This window comes from Bradysia coprophila, chromosome III (genome assembly GCF_014529535.1).
Source record: "Bradysia coprophila strain Holo2 chromosome III, BU_Bcop_v1, whole genome shotgun sequence".
In the NCBI taxonomy this organism is placed as follows: domain Eukaryota; kingdom Metazoa; phylum Arthropoda; class Insecta; order Diptera; family Sciaridae; genus Bradysia; species Bradysia coprophila.
Window position 1 is genome coordinate 4,657,343 of NC_050736.1, and position 21,826 is coordinate 4,679,168.

General features: G+C 33.1%; 2 protein-coding genes and 1 long non-coding RNA gene across 5 annotated transcripts; 1 reads left to right on the forward strand and 2 right to left on the reverse strand.

Annotated features, from left to right (window-relative positions):
• Positions 1 to 122: 122 nt before the first annotated feature.
• Positions 123 to 2,120, reverse strand: LOC119078907 (calcium and integrin-binding protein 1-like). Of its 3 annotated transcripts, none has more exons than XM_037186648.1 (7): positions 1,977 to 2,120; positions 1,825 to 1,916; positions 1,655 to 1,760; positions 1,470 to 1,592; positions 1,372 to 1,396; positions 1,202 to 1,311; positions 123 to 299 (listed from the first exon to the last, which is right to left on the reverse strand). In XM_037186648.1, the coding sequence occupies exons 2-7, from the start codon at positions 1,908 to 1,910 to the stop codon at positions 189 to 191; spliced, it is 561 nt and encodes a 186-aa protein (XP_037042543.1). In that variant the 5' UTR covers positions 1,911 to 1,916; positions 1,977 to 2,120; the 3' UTR covers positions 123 to 188. The 3 variants fall into 3 exon arrangements, with proteins under 3 accessions (XP_037042543.1, XP_037042551.1, XP_037042535.1); XM_037186656.1 differs by having other exon boundaries at positions 1,990 to 2,114; XM_037186640.1 differs by having other exon boundaries at positions 1,825 to 2,032.
• On the forward strand, positions 1,514 to 14,249 carry LOC119078925. The gene is made up of 3 exons (XR_005088086.1): positions 1,514 to 1,632; positions 10,087 to 10,098; positions 14,239 to 14,249. It is a non-coding gene; the product is annotated as an uncharacterized LOC119078925 (long non-coding RNA).
• Positions 5,488 to 21,147, reverse strand: LOC119078897 (protein trapped in endoderm-1-like). The gene is made up of 6 exons (XM_037186629.1): positions 20,736 to 21,147; positions 7,886 to 8,010; positions 7,600 to 7,745; positions 6,726 to 6,826; positions 6,564 to 6,666; positions 5,488 to 6,499 (listed from the first exon to the last, which is right to left on the reverse strand). The coding sequence occupies exons 2-6, from the start codon at positions 7,968 to 7,970 to the stop codon at positions 5,861 to 5,863; spliced, it is 1,074 nt and encodes a 357-aa protein (XP_037042524.1). The 5' UTR covers positions 7,971 to 8,010; positions 20,736 to 21,147; the 3' UTR covers positions 5,488 to 5,860.
• Positions 21,148 to 21,826: the final 679 nt, after the last annotated feature.

The following is a 21,826-nucleotide window of genomic DNA, read 5'->3' on the forward strand; positions in this document are numbered from 1 at the left end:
TTGGACGATAATATCGTTCTTTTGGATACTATCGTCCAAAAAAACAATATTATCGTTCCTGACGATATTGACCGTATAGTTATGTCGCCTCATCCAAAAAGATGAAATGAAAAACTTTGCTCACAAAGAAATTGGCTGAATTTTATTGGCTGAAATTGGAATTATAAATACACTTCAAAAACAAAACTTTACAATCGACATGAAAATGTAGTCGCAAACTCTGGCATTTTAGTGATTGCATGTGAAAATTCAAGTTGACTCATACCTCCAGTGTGTTGCAAGTCGATTTCTTGAAGCAACTGAAAAATATACAAAAGTCCATCAATCACAGATTATGTAGACGTCGATCAAATATTTTTATAATCGTGAATTCGTGAGTCATTTTATTGTACAGAAATGAACATCCGCTATTGACAACGAAATCTATAGATAAATTGATTGCTATGAAGCACTTCACCCGCTTCAGTAAACAATGTATCTTTGACTATCAAATGATGAATAGAAGTAAAAAAATTAAAGATGAGAAAGAGTGCTAAATTTGGTAGCCTTTCACAAACGGCTGTTATCGGCTTCGGCGGCAAATGATAACTACTGTGACCAATTAAACGTCGTTTTATATAGCCTTTATACATACGTTTGTAACTAATGAAGTTCAAATCAATCTATTGAAATTCGAAATGATCTAATCGTTAAGCACAACCCCTCAAGTTAATTAGTTCTTTCACAGATGGCAAGCATATTATTTGAACAGTCTTCAAATCTATTATTTCATTTGCTGTATAAGGCAATGTTAGCTGAAAAGCTCCTCATTCCTCTTTACTGTCGTTATCGATAAGAGGGATTCTGATGAAAAACAGCCTACCAAAGTCGAACGCATTTTCCAGTGGACTTTTTTATATGTGCCTAAAAAGGACTCACTCCAGCCCTAGAAGCCGAAACCACTTTCAAAAAAATTCTTCGAAGCTTGTGTGGCTGGTGAAAGGTGATCAAAAACCGAAAACTTTTCTTTTTAAAAAAAATTCCAGTTACACGAGCCGTACAGGGTCGTGTGGGATATCATTAGAAAGGTAATCACACGTACTATTGAGCCGAATAAGGACTTATTGGTTTTATAATTCATCGACGACGAAATATGTGCAGTTGAAGTTTTCCGCTTTGCTCCCTCTATTTTGTTCTCCAGTGCTTACGAATATATACTTACAATATCACAAATCTGACTTTTCTCATCAACCGCGAGTTCAGAGCCTAAGGTCAGTCTGTCCAGAATGTCAATTAAATCGAATTTCGTTATATCGTTGTCGTCATCAAAATCTAAGATGAATTAAATTTTAATTTATTACTGTCCATTGATTTACGCGTTACAATACTAACCGAATACCTTAAATGCCCACGCAGCCTGCATGTGAAATAATTATGATTTTGGATACAACAACAGATTTTATAAATTTGGGGAAATAATTTTTGTTTACCTTCACTGCCAGTGGGCAGTTTAAAGACATAACTGAACAGAGATCAAGAAAATCCTCGAAAGACACTCGACCGTCTTTTTGAGATGAAAACACATGGAAAATGCGATCACAAAATGGGTTGAACTAAAAAACATTAGATCCAACAACAATTATTGTGGCCTTAGTCTTCACGTTTGCATACCCACTTCATACTGTGGAAATTCTCGTGTGATATCTATGATATCATGCCGATAATATAAATTATTCGGAATTTGTTTCTCATTTTGAATTTTCAGGAACTTTTGAAGAATGCTGTTCACAAAAATCAATTTCGATTATTTTTCACAGCCACTGATATCACTTACACTACACGTACTACAGAACTTCCGATTTTGTTAGATATGTAAGTTCAACATATTCGTCCAATTGCTCTTGTGATAATATACTTTTGGATCCACCCATATCGGTCTTTGAATGAAAATATATTCAAATTAGAGACGTTTTAGATTTATTTTGTATTTGATTCACTCTGTATGATAACCTCTCGGGTACAGCAAATATTTCGCTTTAATAAATTGCCTTCAATTAAGTGTAGGAATAGCCAAATTAATAACGTGTATCGCTTAGATAACGTCGATTTCAATTATATTTTTTTACGACAGAAAATGATAAGATTACAAACGTATGAGTTTGTCAATGAATGACTTCTTTGTTGGTGAGACTGGAAAACAAAATATTTTTAAAACAGTACGACACCTTCAACTGAAATGAATCAACTCTACGTATCGATCGTATACCAATTTCACGTCGATATATGGAAGTGTTAGAAGGTATAAGGTTCAGAAAGGTGAATTAGAAATAGGTAAATGTATTCCGAAAACGGATAAATACATTAAATGACGATAAGTGAGAAGTTCTAACCAGAGTTTGCTTAGCAAATGTTTCTGTTGTTGTTATTGAAGCGAAAGATTTTGCATCAAGTCAAGTGTGATAGGCTTTAGAAGAAGAATATATATTTGATGATTAAAGAGCTGCCTGTCGTCTCTATAAGACTTACGAGGTAACAGGAAAATTCAGATGCAAAGTCAGAGAATAATATTGACACAACAATAAAATCTAAGATTGATCACGTTTGAGCTGAAGCTGATCGTATTTACAGAAACTAAAATAGGTTCGCCGAGCTGCTCAGTTATATTAACGGTTAGGTCACACATTTCACGATGTGTCTTAAGGCCAACACACAGTGTCAGTTGTGAATATATTTATTGCTATTGTTAAAAACCGGTTTTTATCTATTTTAGGTGAATTAAACAATAGAAATATCGTATTCCCGATGACACTAGATGCTAGTCTGTGTTGGCCGTTACATAGTAAATTTTTACTCCTCCAACTTAACGAAGTATAATTTGTTGAATGAGATGGAAGATGAGGAATAATTGGTGGAAAATTGTAATGAAATGTTCGTTTTGGCATAGTTCTAGTATGAAAGTTTGACTGTGTGAAGAAGGCTATAATAATCCTAGTAGTCAAAATAACAATTCACGCCGCACAGTGTTCCAAAACGTTACTGCCACATTCATAAATCTATTTTTGACATCAGTACGTCACTTTGCGACCCCTTTATGTCCGGAATTACCCTACAGTAACAGTAGACTTTCGAAAAACCAAGAAAAATTTTTGTTGGTTTTTTGGGTTTTGGAGCCCATTTTCCCCGTGAGGGGTTTGTAAATTTTCCATGTTAAATATAAAAATCCTAAGGACGTTGCAACTTGCATTGAGACACCTCAAGCATACTCCTTATGGTATTTTCTATGTTCCCGAACCTACCTGCTCACCAATCGCTGTAAAACAGATCTCTTATTCCACATTTTCATCAATAACCAAAAAAATTCAAAAAAGCCTCATGAAATAAAATCGTTGTCTCTAACATTTCTGCAGTAGTAAGTGAAGGCGAGAGGCAGGGGAACATAGAAAATACCATAAGGAGTATGCTTGAGGTGTCTCAATGCAAGTTGCAACGTCCTTAGGATTTTTATATTTAACATGGAAAATTTACAAACCCCTCACGGGGAAAATGGGCTCCAAACCCAAAAAACCAACAAAAATTTTTCTTGGTTTTTCGAAAGTCTACTGTTACTGTAGGGTAATTCCGGACATAAAGGGGTCGCAAAGTGACGTACTGATGTCAAAAATAGATTTATGAATGTGGCAGTAACGTTTTGGAACACTGTGCGCCGTAAGTGCGGTCGAAATTCAAAAATCTTCTCACGCAAGTCTTTCTAACTCAGCGTCATTTTCATACAACAAAACGTTGAAATGTATTTTTCAGCAATGAAAGTAGATAAGTAGGTATGGCCAGTCCATACGAGTCGGAGCACATACGGATTTGCATGGCGCCACCTCAAACGAACTCATTTCTAGTGGAAATTTGCACTAGAAATGAGTTCGTTTGAGGTGGCGCCATGCAAATCCGTATGTGCTCCGGCTAGAACAAATTTGAACGTTTGGCCATACCTATCCATTTACTTTCATTGTTTTTCAGTTCAATTTTTCATCGAATCGTTCACTTGAAATTCAAATTTTAGGCACACTTACGGCATGAATATCTGGACAAACATTTATAGTACATTACGTCCGTGGGTCCAAATTTTTATTTTTACGGGAGGAGACGTTATAGCCTTCGACTCGCACGCCGGCATGACCCAATGTATGGTTTTTCCGTTTCAACTGTTGAAGCTCGATTTGCATGGCCAAATGTATGGTCTTTCCGTTTTAACTGTTAAAGCTATATGATGAACAAAAATCGGACACATATATTAATGATTTATATAAGGTCTGCTATAATCTACTATTACTCAGGATCTATTATAAGTGAACTCATTTACCAAATTTACTGAAATTTACCAAACATTTACCAAATTTTTGGTAAATTCAGTAATTTTTCAGTAAATATTGGAAATTTTTGGTAAATTAGTACCAATAATAGGCCCTTACTCAACCGATGAAAAATTACCGCAGATGTATTGTCAAGTTAGAATCGGAATGGTTTCGTAATAACATTATAAAATCGGCAAGGAGCTCTGACTGATGTGATTTCTAGTTACAATTTTCACGAATTTTCTCAAAAAGATAGACTTCCGATAAAATTTTTCTGATCCGTGGAAAGTAAATCAAATCACTCTCTTACCTTCTCTCACTCTCTGACAAAAGATCTTTCTTTTCATCACAGTTCACAATTCAATGAGCTGTGGCTATGTTTAACGTATCAAAAGGTTAGAGCCATTGCAGCATTAGGGATTTTTCAGTTATAGTCGCATGGCCTAATACCGAATTTACTGAACTTTGCCAAAAATTTACCTCTTGGTAAATTCAGTAAATTTTCGGTAAATATTGTTTACCTTTCGGTGAATTTTACTAAAGGTAGATGAGTTGAGTTGAAAATACTTTGATCCATGAGAAGTTGCACCCACTGGGCAATTGTGACTGGGCAATTCAGACTGGTCTCTTAAAACCAATAATTCCGGTTACGAATTCCAACTTCCGAGGAGGTGCGGGAAAACCAGAGATGTCGAAATAGACAATTTTTTCTTGTTTTCTCGCCAATACCTACTGTAGTATGTGCAAACCCAGTTTTCTTAAAAACATTTTCGTCTCGTTTATAACTTTTTATTTGATATATCGAACACCATTTTTGAGCGAAAGTATTCAGAGATATGATTAAAAAACTAGTGAAAAACATGCAAAACAAGCAAAACACGCTGACGAGACGAATCACAATATTTAAATTTTAGAAAAATCTGGGTGACCGATCAGTAGCTATTGGCGAGAATAGAGTCAAAACTGCGTGTTTTGGTTGTTTTTGCTACTTTTCCTGCTTTCCGTACCTTCCTAATGATGAAGTCATGCTTGTCACAACTAATCATGTTTCTAATTACTGCTCGTAGCCGGTATTCTTACTTCTTCTATATTTTGATTGCGTAAGAGGATTCAAGGGATCATTCATATCAGACGATGAATCAGCAAACAATCCGAGCGATTTCGATTACAAAGAAAGTTAAGTTTTTATTTCCATTGTATGCTTCATTAACAAAATAAAACTTAAAATATGAAAATCAGTCTGAGTCTATCAAAACACTAAACATCTGTCTACGACTAAAAACTAATATTTTTTATTATTAAAGTAAATGTGATTTTGAGATTCTAGTTTCTGAATTCCTTACATCACTAAGACAATCTTTTGAATGAGAGACACAAAAAAAAACGTAACCAAATACACTAATGCTGTTCTGGCATTTTTTTTCTTCTTGTCGGTGTTCTTGTTTTACACATTATACTTTAGTATTAATTAGCTCTTTGGCACTAACATTGTACTTAAAAAGAAATCCGTCTGCGAAACATGGCAAACAATATGTTCACACGGCCATTCCCGACGTTCCATTTTTAATGTCCAACGTATGGACTTTCTCCTTGGTCGTATTGAGCGATCCAGAATTGTTATTTTGTGAACCGTCCCTCGAACCTTTGCTGGGTATAAATGTTTTGCTTGGCATGGGACTCAACGGCTGTCCCCAGAATTTAAGCGTCGACAACAATTTATAATAGGCCACGCGATACGTACGGTTACTAGCGGCGTAAATAAACGGATTGATAACACTCGACGCCCATGCCAGAATGGAGCCCAGAATTTGAATCCACGGATATTGATCGTCTTCCATGATAACATTCACCAACATCAGCGGCAAAAAGCATACCAAAAAGCAGATGAAAATTATGAACATCATGGCAGTTAACCGAGAATCTTCTCGATCACGAATCCGGCACGATCCATTCGTCTTTCTGGTTACAGTATTGTGTTTGTTGAGCTTTTGACGCTGTTTCCGGACAATGGAATAAATGCATGAATAGGAGGTGATGATCACAACACAAGGAATCAGAAAGCCAACGACAAATATGAATTTCTTGATCGAATTTCCGTCTTTCGGTAAAATGGTGCAAGAAAAGGTTGCCTCTTGTAAGCCCAGCTTACCCCATTTTTCTAACAGTGGCGGTATCTGAAACATTTTTTTTTTTCATTTTTACTATTTGATTTAGTTAGTACGTGATAGCCAACCATACCATAATACCAATTGAGAAAATCCACACAAGTAACAATTGAAGTGCAATACTCCACGGACGGTACATTCTTGCGTAGTGTTTCTGGAATGCGATCAATATGAACCTGAAATTGAGTCGGTTTTTACTTCGTTTCTAATTTTCATTTCAAATTTATAAAGTTACCGATTCACTGTAATACCGACCATGCTCAGCAATGAAACGGCTACGTTAGAATAGAAAATAACCGGAAACAGTTTGCATAGTGCGTCCCCAAACGTCCACGCCTAAAGAAGAAAAGTTGATGTGTGTTAGTGAAGCAAATATTGTAGATTCCATTGGATGATGCGAGAGTAATTCCTGACATGAGGTAATAGATATGTTATAAAAGCAAACTCACTAGCGTGTTTATTGAGTAACCAGCTTCGGTAATTGTCTTTTCAAGAAGCTTAGATTTTGTACTTCCTAGCCGATGGTGAGGTTTAAAGTTAAAGTTTAAAGTTTCTTGTCGAAAAACATTTACCAAACCAATTTGCTGAAATACATCCGAGTAAATTCGCGAGCATCACAAAGTAATGTTTTCGAATTAATGATTAACATAGCAGTACCCACTGTATTCTGGTTTATTGCCTGTGGTCGCATGCGAAAGTGTGACACTATCAACATTTTCCAAGACATTTTCATCTTGAGTGAAAGGTTTTGTAAAGCTTTTGAGTTTAAGTTGTAATTGGAGAATCTCATTACCGCAAGTCGAGTATGTGTCTGACACATGCGAAAATTGAATATGACAAGCATGGTAAATGAACCGAAAATATTCTTGATGTAATGGATTATTTTCGCAGTGGGCAAACTGATATGTAATGGTCAACTTTCTCATATGCCAGGTAATAAAGAAGTTTTTCTGTCATGCGAATAAGCTCGAATTAAAGCTCAATAGGTTAAATTTATGGTACAAATTCGATTAATTTTAGGTGAAGGAGAACTGCTAAATCTTTCCAAATGTCTTGGATGCGAGAAACAACAGTTCACTCTAAAAAGTAGACAATAAGAAATCACTCACCTTGTGCACATATCGTGAAGCCGTCAATGGTAGACTAATCGTACAGAATAGTAGATCTGAAGCGCACAAAGATAAAACGAATGCGGTGGTTGCATGACTACGAAGTTTTGAATTTCTTAACAATGCAACGATTGTTATTAAGTTTCCTGGAAATGACAATTAAAATTCCATTTTTCTTTATTCTGTTTTGATGTTCACAGTGTGTTTATGATGAAAAATAATCTCAACCGAGAAAAATGTTGCTCAAACAGAATGTGTAGCATATGGCTAGTAAACAATGCATTACCTAAAACTCCAACAACTATGAAGATGCAAGCACAAACTGCTGCAAATACTGTGGCAGCATGTGGATACACAACAACTGATGTCATCGTATTGATGTCTGGGCAACGATTTTTTTTTGTTTGTGGTCTGAAATAAGAAAATTTATTAAAATTATTTATTTTTATTTCGGTAACAAATTCTTCATAAATTGAAGACAGAATATGAATTTTCTTATTATACAGATCTCCGCTTAACAAATAACGATTAATAATAATAATAATATAAAATGAAGTGAGCCACATGTTTTAATTGATTATAAATAAATACCAGAGAGAGATCTTTTACTATAATATGCTACTCTTTAAAATACAATTTTGACTGAATGAATCAAAATATCATAAATATATCGATGCTGCATCATGGTGAAACATACGAATTGTATTTTTTTCTCGGTACCCATTTTAAGTTATGTATGTTATTTGCAGCATACCAGATAAACCAGATGCAGAAATTTATTAAAACACCAAAGAGCCGTTTCTCATTTTAAAATGTTTAAAGAAAATTCATTTACGAAATGATTCTATGTGGAGAATTTCCATACGTTCGAGCTCTTTTTGATATCAAAATTCACTTAACAGATCTCAAGAGTAGCATTATGAATTTTTTTTTGTGTTCTTATTTTTTTTCCCTTTCTTAATACCACACCAAGTGCAATGAATGAATGGACTCTTTCATTAAAAAAATTTATAAAAAGCACAAAAAAGAAAAGAAAAATTATTTTTATTAATCGGCTCGGCGATGTATTTTATAGACAAAAAATGATTTTATAATACCGCCAACACATAATGTATAAGTAGTTGATTGACTGCGGAAGAAAAGGAATTATTGTTGTAATCAACACAAATGCATCGTTTATTATCGATTCGGATGAAAATAATAACCGCCGTTGCCAATCATCACACGCGGGTGTGAAGAACTCAATAAATGTAGCAAATTTGCTATTTGTACCCTATCCGAAAAGACGGTTTCACAAGAAAAGCCGTTGAACGGCGGGACTTGTGTCATCTCTTCTTTTTTTTGATGTTTGCGTAATGCGTATGGTAGACGTCTTAAATTTCGGTATTATTTCGATGATGAGTTTCACACCGTTTTAACATTTCCGAAACAGCGATGGTGTCGTGGTACAGTCATAAAATCTATTACTTCTTTTGTTCAAAGTATCAACTAGTGTCTAGGCAAAATCTTTTACTTGATTTGTTTTAACATTCCTTTTTCTACTTTAGTCGTGCTGTCGTTAATAGATGCTTTAGCCTTGTCTTAAAGATGTAATGTGGAACGTAGGTGAAAGATGAAATGTAACACAATGAAAATAAAATGAAAGTGTACGTAAATATTCTTAGTTTTCTTTTGCACCTGGAGAAATGCTGGTCATAATACTAAGTAATGGTACACTTTATGCGAATAGATATATCAATAAATTTGGTGTTTAACGTTTTAGAAACTGTTTTTGAAAGGTTGTTGAATGCTCAGTTTATCGTTATTCCCTTCACCACAATTAAAAACAACAACAGGGAAGACAAGAAATTACTGTCGCTTGAAAAATTGTTGAGCACCAGCCTTTCTAATTAAATGTCTTTATAGTGCCCGTTAGCAACATCAAAAAAAGTCCGTTAAAGACCGTCTGAACACCAAATTTAGTTATTATTTAATCATCTTTCGGAGTTCAATTAGTTACAACAACAATAAAGGTAAACACCAGGTTCAAACGGTCTTTACTTTGGGAGATGAACATGTTCAGTTGGCATATCTTTTCAATAATTGGAATGTAAATATTTGTACTTATATGGAAATGCGGGAAAATGGGGTTGAGCAATTGTAAAAGGGCACTCGAATAATTGATCTAGCGAAGTACGAGCAATTAATCAACATTATCAGACACATTTATTATATTAAGGTAGTACGCATAAACATACACAATACTTTAATTAGTTAAGTTAGTTGCAATGTATTTGAACCTTACATAAGTGTAGTTGTAAAAACAAAATCTCCATATGTTCAGTCTGATGAGAATTATTCTTCAGAGAAAATTACTTCTGAGACTTCTATCATCATATGAAGAAAAGAAAAAAACGAAAAATAATTTTATTGAAACTGAATTGTTAAACTGAATAGAGAACCAGACCAAAACTTTTTCAAATGTTTTTCAGCCATCACTAAAACAAGCAATTCGTTAATGTTAATGAACAATCAATCAATTTATATTTTGTTGTTACTTTAGTACGTAGTGACACACGATGGAAGACTGGATAGATCGATAGCCGGGTGAGTTTGTTCTATGAATTGAGTAAACAATCACACCAGACATCCCCATTTCTCGTTTATATGTTGTTTAATCCAATTGAAAGCAGCTGCAAAATGATATATCTATATAAATCATTGAACTGCGATAGACCGATAGATTATTTCTTCTCATAATAAAAATGTTTTGAACATTACCCCCAAACGCTACTGTTATTAGCCAGATCTGAGAACATATGTATTCAATAGGATAAATAAAAAAAAGTAATTTTTGTGTGTACAACAATACACAGCTACCCTCAGGTAGGTAGGTTTCTTTGTATATTTACACGTAAGTTTACTTCTTTGGTATTATGCATGTTTTCCATGTGCAATAAATTTCAGCCATTTGGCGCATTTTTAAAGTAAAATATTAACCAAGAATATGAAAAGTCTCAGTAAATGGCCATTCGGTACACATTGTGTACTTACACGCAATTTTTAACCATATAAATCGGTACATGACTTCCTTCATAAACTGATGCAGGCTACATTTATGCACGCTATCATCGTAACCGTCTCTGTGTTTATAGTTGAATGGAAATGATTTTTAATTACATCTGTTGAAACTAATTAATCATATTAAGGATGCGTTAATTTAACAACTTAAAGATATATTAATGGAGACATATGTTCACTTATACATTTATAGACGTAGTCGCTGCTTTATTTATGGGATTATGCAAGTAAAATGACACACATTATGGACTTAGCAAATTTTTATTCAACCGTTTTGTTTGCATCTTTCCGTTTGAATACGATACTCGTTGATAGTGACGTCGGACGTTGGTGTATCATGTTTTTGCAATAAAATATTTACTGAAGATTCCCATAAAACTTTTCATGCTCACAAATCTTTTGAATGCAGATCCGGAATAGGCCAAAAGGTCAAGGGCGCCTTGGAAAAACTAGGGCTGGGAACTGAGGAGTTAAAAATTGAACAGAAAATATATCAATTTTTATGAAGAATTGTTATAAATTTAGACAAACCCATTTATCTGCCTGGAACGATATAGACCGACTGGTCTATCGGTCAACGCTTTGTTTATATATGATAATTATAACCACGTCTCTGATCTTCACTTTATAAAAGATTAGAATTTCGGTTCTTATCCAAGCCATATGCTCGACATACTGGGTCGCTCAAAAACAAAAGTTGGCTTCTGTTACGCTCGCCCTCAATGAGTGATAGGACAAAAATGTCTGAGTTTGAATATTAATGAAAGTTCTCCTCGACTACCTTACTTAAAGCATGACTCTGAGGATTTGAAACTTTTGTGAATCTGGTCTTCATCATGAATGTTGAGGTGTTTAACCTGGCAGAATCCATCGATCAAAGTATTTTTAATCGGTTGATGTCAAATCTTGTACTTCAATTTTTTTTAAATGCATGTTACTATATAAACCCGCGTCTTCTCGAGACGTTCTAAAATAATTTCATTTTATTTATTTCCAGTCAGTCTGATGATTATTGCAACAATCGATATACAAGAAACGTCAGAAAATGAAATTAGCTTTTCAAATTGCTTCTGGCAAATTCTATGAGAGCGATAGTTAATGGAAGAATCTTAATCCATTCAATTTATACATATAAATGCGTATTTTGCTGGCAATTCAAATGGTGAATTTGCGTAAGTCCAAATCAATAATGCTTTCGATAAATTTAAATAAATGCAAACAATATTCACTCCAATCCAATTTTCCCTATCTAACACATAAAATTTAAATGAATTTTTTCCTCTATAAAGAAATCGTTTCTATTTCTGATGCATGTTGTTCGATTGATTTTCTCCAGTTTGTTTTTTTTATTTTGTTTTTATTTTTATTCTTTATCATGAACGAACATGGGTAAATGTGGGGCTGGATTACATAGTAACTTCGAGAGTATAATTTACGTCTACAAATTATCAAAACAATATTAAAGTAACGTGCATTAGAAGGGCTATTAGATGAGATGGAACTACCATAGCAAGAAAAAAGTCTTTCGCAGAAATCATCGTGTGATGTTTAGTAGATTTCATGCGCAACCCGAGCTGTTTGGGTTATCGAGCTAAAATTTAAATATTAAAAAAATTGCACACCGAAAAGTGTTTAATTTGTTTGCACATCTTTCATCTCAAATTTATTGAAACGCAGAATTAATTTAATTTCTTTGAATTTAAATATAACTTTATTATAACAACGTGAGAAAAATAAAAATATGTTGTCAACAACACTGTGTGCATAATACCATCAGGCCAGTGTAAGAGTATGCCGATGTTTAAGAGTGTATAAGCGAAACGAATTTGAAAGAATACATAAGTTTGATTCAATTTAAATCACATCACATCCAGTGTTTAGTTAACCTAATTTTTGAATAAGATTTTAATGCATTTGCAATTTAACATTATAAACTTGAATTTTAAAGTGGCTCGTCACCAATAGATATTTGGTTAATGTTTGAATTAAGTGTACTCACTTTGTGATCTATTTTTTTCTTGTAAATTAAAATGATTTTGAGAGTGAATAAATTGGAAATTTTATGAGAATTACGAAAAAGAGCATATAGTCTAGTCGTCAATAACATCGCTCTATGGGAACGTTTACCTAGCAGGTTCGGAAAATCTAATGATTGTGGATTGTTGGGAGCATCAAAGGATCTAGAAGAAGAGACAAAAAATCTCCACTTTTCAAAGTTTCCAATTTCCCAAAGAACTTTCCGATTTTTCACTTAACTGCAAATAAGAATTTTTCGTCCATAAAATAAGTAAATTTTACAGGATTTTCACGATTTTTCATTTATATATAAAAAGACGGAATGACAGAAGGACAATCTTCTTCCGCACAAAATGGCCAACAGCCGCCACGCCATATTGGATTTTAGTAAAAATAAAATATCTTAGTGTAGATGGGCAGGCGGTGTCGAATTGGTTGCCTCTTCTTCCAGATCCTATTTTTTCTTTGATTCCCCAATACAAACAATTCCCAATCATTAGATTTGCCGAGCCTGTCTGAAAAACGTTCTGGCATAATCAACTAGACTAATAGAAAATAGACACATTTTTCGAATGTTAAAAGAAAGCACCGACGACGTGTAGAGCACAAATTGTTATCTAGATCTTTCTCTAACTAAAATTAATTTCACACAAAAAACTGGTGAAAAATAAATAATTTTTTCGTCGACTGTGCAAAATAAATTATTTCTGCAAACGAATGAATTCAGAACGATTTCTATTCAGGATTCAGCATGAATCACCAGTTTCACTCGGACTATCATCACATACTGACCGAATGCGAATCATATTATTTTTGGCATTCATTGAATGCATTCAATACCCCACTGTAATGATCTCTAATGGTGAGGTTTTAATGAACCGAATTATTGGCCCATGTCTCGTTAGTACATACCGAATGCGATAAATTTTAATCAATGACAGCTTCTACAAACTGTCCATGGGAGCAGTATATATAATAAGAAATTAATGGTCAGAATATGTCTTTTTAGTCGGCTGGATCGTTAAAGATGTCAATTAAGTAATTATGTTATTGAATTCTATAAAAATAGAAAATTATTTGTTTAACGTATCGCATATTGTTCAGTTAGAATTGATTGGGCAATAATATTCACAGTTGTTAGTAATTAGATGAAATAACAGTGTTGTAGCGTTTATAAGTTAAGGGGGTTTGGTCCACATAAATTTTGTGTCAGCCAGCTTTCAGTTTGAATTCACCGACCAAGTGCTTAATGTCAACAACGATCAGCTTTATGAGGTTTTTAGGTTGGCCATTCAGTTTCCATGACCGATTTATTTCCAACTCTTGGTAATAAAATATTTTCAGTAATTCACTGATTGAAACTCTACAAAAATAGGCAAAACTGACGTGACGTATATTTCTCACATGGTCGAATGCAAAGAAGCTTGAGAGTGAAAATGGGAGAAAATATTTTTTCAGGAAAATTTATCTATATTATGATGGTTGTTCTGAAATGTTTACGCCAATAAATAACCCAAATAGACTTAAACTATAGTATATCGGCAATATTTGCTGAAAGTAGAGTATACGAAACCAGAAAAAAAAGAAGTTGAATACACAAGGGCAAAACCAACATGTAGCACCAAACTCTTCTGTAATCATAAATCCCAGCGGGACACATGAAACGTTATGGTCTGTTTATCAAATTGAAATAAAATAAAATTAAAAATAAAACAAACAATTTTCGTATGTAATTTATACTGCAATTGAATACAGAAAAATGTAAACAATTCAATGGATTCTCTTTCTTTTACTACATTTTTTTCTGTACTTTAATTGTTTATTAGTTTGGATATTTTTTTCTTCTCTTTATTATATATTTGTGTTGTACTTTTCAGTATCATTACCATAAGTCATTGAATTGTTTGTTAGGATTTCAATAGCTAAGTGCGTATGATCGTTCTATGCTATCCACGAATTATTTGTTTTTACGGTTTTTTTCCAGATTCTAATCTATGATTATTGTGTTTAATTGATCAGGTCACTAACAGCACGTAAAATATTCGTGACGCCACCTAAAAAAAATATTTTAAAAATTCTAACGGCCGGAACATTTTGTATATTCTTTAGGATTAAGTGTGGGTCTCAGCACTTTCATCGCATAATTCATTCTGCCACACTCTTATCGGAAGCGAACGAAAAATATGAATAATTTATCGTTTCTGATACTCGAAGCATATAAATTTAAATTTTTACCCCGAAGAGATAGCATATGGTTTTTTCGGTGAAAAAGAGACAATTGAAAATGATAACGAAATTTGGGTTTTTTTCTTCGTTCTATAAAATAATAATTTTTTTTTTGATAACTTAATTCTACTTATTCTCAAAGGAATAAGTAGCGGTATATATGAGGCTTGAAACGGCTTTCTGACGTCTCGTAATCTAATTTCGACCAAAGAATTTATGGGCGAAAATGATTTATAAGAAAACCAACCTTGTAGGCAACAAAGTTAGACATTTTCGTTTTTAATTAAATTTTTATTTCAAAGTCGAAACATATTTACAAACATGTTTCTATCAGTCTTTAACAAGATAAACCTTGTCTAAACTTTAAATGTGAAAATGATGAAAAATGGGGAAGAAAAAATCCACGAAATATCTCTTCGTTATTCAGAACCTTTCAGTCTAGATAACTATGAGTAAACAGAAGGGTATGACAAAGAAAAACATCATTTTAGATTCAAGTGTAAAAAACGACTTTAAAAAGTGCCATCTTCAAAATATTTACTTTTCTTATCGGAATAGTTTTACGATATTTCGCCTCTGTTTATTTTTCGTTGATTTTAATTCGACTGAGGAGGTTTAGTTTGCTGCATCTACGATAACATCTTTGTGCACCTTTCTTTAAGTTTGTTTTAGCTAAATCAAATCTCACACTTGATTTAAAAAAGAAAGTCTAAAATGGTTTACCCTTGAAGGTAATTCGGTAAAAATCACCAAAACAAACGCAAAGAGTCATTTGGCTTGGAAACAGCAATATAACAATTCAATCATAAAAAGATAAGTTTTGATTACTGGTGTCAACAATGTAGCTTTCACAAGGAGGGAAATAAAAACTCGTAAATTGTAGCGTGGACAGTGAAAAAGACGTTATGATAACATCTTTGTGCACCTTTCTTTTAGTTTGTTTTAGCAAAGTCAAATCTCACACTTGTAGTTGCCTCTTTTAGGTAATTTGGTAAAAATCACCAAAACAACGCAAAGAATGATTTGGCTTGGAAACGGCAATATAACAATACAATCATAAAAAATTAGTTTTGATTACTGGTGTAAATTTCACAAGAAGGAGGGCAATACAAACTCGTAAATTGTACCGTGGACAGAGTGTTTCTATTGTAAGCTAAAAAGTGAAAGTATTTGCACTTCCACTTCCAAATTAAATTTGCTCTCTTAAAATTGAGTCACTTTAAAAGTTGATAGCAAAATAAAACACACCTTAAAATGCTGCACCGGAAGTGCGAATATATTATGCATGCGTACTATTAAGCTGAAAACACACGAGCGATTTTGCGTTGATGGGATCGACAATTATACTACATTGTTTAGCAAATATCCGATTACAATAGAAAATGCAGCACCATTGTCGATCTCATCAACGCAAAATTGCTCGTGTGTTTTCGGCCTTAGAAAATTAACGGAACTGGGTGTAGAATGTAGGCTAACATATTAATAAGCGAATAAATATTGGGAAATAAACAATGACTCGAGAGGTGACGCACTTCTTGGATTACACTTACACTTAATTCCAAAAGATTTATTCAATACATTCCATTTACTGCAAGAAGTACGTGACCCTTGTAAGAACTTCATTTTCCAGAAATTTTTCAGTTTTCACAAAGTGTCTTCCACACACGAAATTCAACCGGGGTATTTTTGGAATTTTTTTTTTTGTAGCATGGAATGAGGGTTGGTCAGTTTCTGTATTTAGAATATTAGAAAGCAAGAACGAACCACTGCGTCAATATATTTAATATTAATGAAAGACTTCAAAAAGAACTCATAATTGTTCGATTTAAAAACTAAGAAAAAACATTAAAATTATCAATTGGTCGAAGTGTTTAACAAAAAAATTAAAAAGCAATATTTTGGCAATAACTTAGTCATTTTTATGATATTTTTACGTTTCATCTTCATTTTATTTCAATAATCTGAATGTGCTGCAGTTGTATATACACATATGAAACTAGTCCAATATCGTACACCGTTAAGTGTGTTAAAAAGGAAAAGTTAATCGAAAAAATTTATGAATTGTTTATGTAACATTAAAGTTATACCATCTGTTGTATATTGTGGAACTCTCTGCGGAGAAACAATTATATGGTACGTATATGATCGTTAATGTTGTTATTAAATATGTTAACCGTTAGAAGATATTTAATAATTTTGATAAAAAACTGAATTGAATTAAACACATTTTTCGAATAAAAAGAGACTAAGGAAATTAGAAATGGGGAGCCGACAAATTGCTGAAGATTTACAGTCAGAAGAAGAATATTTCTAACGTAATTTGGTTGGTTGTATCTTTAAAAGAGATTGAACATATAATCCGCAACTGGTTAAAAGCTTGGTTGAATTTAAAGACCATTATGAATAAAGCACTTGATAATAAAACACTTTTTCTCTGGCTCTAAACGAAGCTAATAAAGTAGCAGAACATCCCATTAGAATGACCCCCAATAACCTTCTAAGTTAACCAAATGTATCTGGCTAACAATTAAGTGTAACTCTTAATTAAATTTTAGGTTTTGAAATCGAAAGAAAGTCATTTTCGAAATGGGAACATTAAAATGCACATGCCTTTGCACAGTCATCAAATTGGAACATTCCATTAGTAACATTTTGAAGAAGAAAAAATAAAACGAAGTGTGTCGGTTTATCGTGTTGTTTGCATTTAGTCCATCAATCAGAATTGTTTTAATAAATCTCACGAACCTAATATCAAAATCAATAATAAAATGATTCAGACATAATAGTCCCAAGCCATATGTACTGAATTTAGTTGTTTATTATGATTATTTTCTATATAAAAATTTAGGTATCGGTCAATGGACCTGTTGTTTTCATTACATTGAAAATGCGAGCCATTTACGGACTGCTACTTCAATGTCATCTGCTATAGACAGCGACAAAAAAGTAAACGATAATCTCTGGCTAATGTGGTTGTAGTCAATTGTATGGTTAACCAATTGCAGTAAGATATTTTTAAGAATCCGTCGGAAGTACCAAGGTTCTGAAAGAACAGGTTGTGACACTTCTGAGTTGATCACGAAGGTAGTGGAACACAAATTTTGACAAATTGGACATGTCACACTCATTACAGACTGTGTGAAATGTCAACTTGATAAAAATTTCAGAACCTTGAGAAGTACATGGGTCGAAAGAAGTAGTAGATTTGATGACTAATATGGCTATAACAAGTCGCTAGTAAAAGGTTTTTGTGTAAAACGAAATTAAAGGATCATTTAGGTGTGATGCGAATTACACAGTGACTATGTATGAATGCAATTCTATAGAAATTTTGCCTCAACATTTACTTAATCGAATAAGAAGTTTATTGTTTAATTGATCGACCTATCTCTCGCACCCGGATCGAAGTCATTTGCAAAGTAAAATGCTATCAATTTTTCTCTGACGCAGTGTAGCGGAACAGTTATTGTAACATTGCTAATCGAAATTTTATTATTTTTATTTTACTTTGAGAAATATACAATTTCCACTCATCCATTCATCAATTCTGTGCTATTAATGATTTTATTATCTCCGTACGCACACACACAGTTTCAATTAATTATGCTTTTTATTCCGTTTTTTTTTTCTTCTTCTGCGAAATGTGTCTGATATTGGATGGGTATTTTAATATAGTTTGTTTGAAATGGATGCTTTAATCAGGAAGTGAATAATTACACAAAAAAATAAGAAAAGAAAACCGATTGGTTCATGGAACTTTGTGTTGCAAGTTGCAGCTGAATTCAAATTGTAAATCATCTCAATAATACCGCTGTTAATACAACCACCCAAATGTTTATTTTCTTTTAAATTTCCTATTGATTTATTTGAAGGTATATCCAATTTAATTTACCGAAAAAAAATTATTATTTATTTACGATATTATCATCACTCAGCAAATATCATTCCCGCGCTAATAATAAAAAAAAATATTCAAACAAATAGGAAAAATGAAAATATTTTTAGCTCCGGCAATTTAATAAAAATTTATGCTCAAATTTATTGTATATTACGCAAATTGTTGGACGTAATACACGAGCGGCTAGAATTCCCAGAAAAGACCGATTAAAAAGCGTGTTTTAGCTATTATCAAGTCAGATTGTGTGTAATTGAAGAGATACACCCCGGGAATATATCGAATAAACTAAGTTCATTATATTCCGAAGCGATTAGCAATACAGTTTTAATATTCGTTTCGTTTTAATGCGATACTTCTGATCTCTCTGTAGCTGGTTCTCAAAAGCATTTCGGTATTTTATACATAATCTTCTGTTTATAATACATTTAGGTAGGTAATCGATATTCAATTAAGTACTTGAAAAAAAGAGTGGTTTGTTTTAGCTCAATTTAGTGTACACTTTTACCATTATTATGTACTTTATCAGCAATTAGTATTTTTACGTGTACGCCGTTGCGTTATAAATACACTTCTGCGAAAAAACGTGTGCAAGATTTGTTAAGGTCGTTTAGATGGAGAGAAGGTCAATCCTTTTTTATTTGTTTTCGCTAAAGCCTTATCAGAGTTTCGCTTAATCTGAACACAAAAATTTATGACGCGCCACGATTATTTGCAGTGATTTGTTGCACTGATTTTGTGTACTTTATTACACCGTTTGAAATATAACTCGCCGATATGAAATCAATAGTTACATTGACTTTGAATTTTTGCAATGGAAGATAAATATCACACGTAAAAATCGTTAGCAAAAAATCAACGTTAGATAAGACTCTACTGTCATTGTATAACTGTAATCATCATCGTTCAAGAATGTATGGTGTACTTTGCCAAAGACTGAGACTACTGAATCGAGGTTACACGATCCTATCTTCGACATGAACAATCAATTAGAACTGATTTTTAAGATTAAACGGAAATACTAGAGATACAGAGTTGTGCAAAGTTCTAAAACTTTTTCGTCGCTTTGTTCATTTGAAGAGAATTGCTCAAGGTAGTACAAAGGTAATTACCCGATTACTTGCTGAAGGTTGAACGTTAGCTCAATCTCTTACCGCAACGTCATATGTAATAGACAGCGACGACGTAAATAAACGATTAGAAACAGGGATTTAATATTGAAAAAAGGTGTGGTAAATTATTGAAGTAGAAGATTTTCCATTAATCTCTTCAAAATTCGCTATTGCAACATTGATCAATTTATTTTACGTGTTACGGCATGTTTCATTTTCATTTACATTGCCTAATCACGTAAAGCATTGTACTTACGAAGTTCCAAGTTGTTATTTGACAAGTGGGTAATACAGCCCTCCCTTTCGGGTTGGGCTGTAACACCCCACTTATCAAATACACAACTTGGAACCACGGAAGTAATATATTATTACAAACGCCTGCCACTTGACTGAGAGTCGTAGAATGTCTTAAATATATTAACGTATAAATCTAGGACAAAAATGGTGTTTGAGGTGCTACTTCACTTCATAGTAATACTTTTACTGTTTGCATGTCTAAAAAGATTACATTGCGACCTAGTTTCTCCGTAGAAGTTAGAAATTTTTATATTTAAATGCAAAAACGGGATATGTCATTTGTCATATTAGCGAATTATAGGAAAATGAAATTTCATTAGCTACTTTTCGAATAGGCTTATGATGTTTTGGTTTTAAGTTTTTTTAAATCACATCGTCCCCCTATTTGAAACGGAGCCAAATAAACTCGCAAATAAATGAAATTTAATATTTCTTATAATTTGCTAAGATGACATGGCCCGTTTCTGCATTAAACTATTAATTTAAAGATACGGTTGTTACTCGCCGCAATTTTTCTTTATTGTTCTTACCTTCAGAAATGTATGTATGATCCGAATTGTTTGTTTGGTTGATAAATAAAGACACAAGCTAAGCTGTTCACCACCACTACACTAACATTCTCTATTATATTCCCAAAAAGTTATTATCCATCATCGAAGTGCACATTTTCAATACACAACTGTTGTGTATACACAATCTCAAATGTACAAAAATCCAGAAATCACTTTTCTTTGACACTTTGCACATGAAATTTCTTTTCGTTTCGTTTTCTTTGTAGGATTAGATATATTTAGTCAACTGTGTTAACGCACCACATTAAAACTTCATTAAAATTCTTTCACAAAAGTATTTTAAATAAATTAAACTGTATGTGAATGCAAGTTTAACCGCAATCGAATAGACACAACCAATTCGACGAAAGTTTTAAATCGAAATGAAATACATGAAAGTGGTGCGAGCGTAATGTACCCAACTCATTGTGAATGATCATCTCTGTTTGGGAGAGAAACGAAAGAGAGGCAAGCACGTGCATTTTGTTTTTGTTACCGGACAAAAAATAATTCGTTCGAGCTAAGATAAGAACAAGAACATTATAATGGATACAAATTTCATAGGTGAATATGCAGACTCTCTGGGGTCTGCTTATATCTTCGAAATCTTTCATTTTTTTTAAATAACGGTCAGATGACAAAAATTTTGTTGAATTCAAGTCATTTTCATTTTTAAATAAAACTCCTCAGTTGGTTTCATTTTCATTATAGTTATCACTAGGTCCCACCTTTTGGGTGGGGCAGGTCCCTTGACTGACTGATTGATATTTTCTCAATAGATTTTTGGAATGGTAACAAAAATACCATAGATTGACCTTGCTCAAAGCAGATCTTTATCTTATTTGGTCATAAATTGTTATTGAAAATCAATTTACAGAATAAAAAGGGAACTTTTTTTCAATCAAAAAATGCTTCAGTATTATTGTCTGCTAAAAGACGCTGTAAACAGGACGCATTTCTTGCCTACCTCTTGAATAAAAATTAAAATCGCCCTTGCGTTCTGGCCACAAAGCTCACAATCGTTGAAATTTCCTAGATTATAAAACCTTTTTAACAAATAAGTCTACTGA

Bases quoted from the DNA above. Each gene is read 5' to 3' on its own strand.
- LOC119078907 (XM_037186648.1), bottom strand. From the start codon at position 1,910: ATGGGTGGATCCAAAAGTATATTATCACAAGAGCAATTGGACGAATAT. The intron at 1,761-1,824 runs GTACGTGTAGTG...TTTTGTGAACAG, and splicing joins ACAAAATCGGAAGTTCTGTA to CATTCTTCAAAAGTTCCTGA. The intron at 300-1,201 runs GTAAGTATATAT...TATATTTTTCAG, and splicing joins AAAGTCAGATTTGTGATATT to TTGCTTCAAGAAATCGACTT.
- LOC119078897 (XM_037186629.1), bottom strand. From the start codon at position 7,970: ATGACATCAGTTGTTGTGTATCCACATGCTGCCACAGTATTTGCAGCA. The intron at 6,827-7,599 runs GTGAGTGATTTC...TTTCTTCTTTAG, and splicing joins CTTCACGATATGTGCACAAG to GCGTGGACGTTTGGGGACGC. The intron at 6,500-6,563 runs GTATGGTTGGCT...AAAATGTTTCAG, and splicing joins TTTTCTCAATTGGTATTATG to ATACCGCCACTGTTAGAAAA.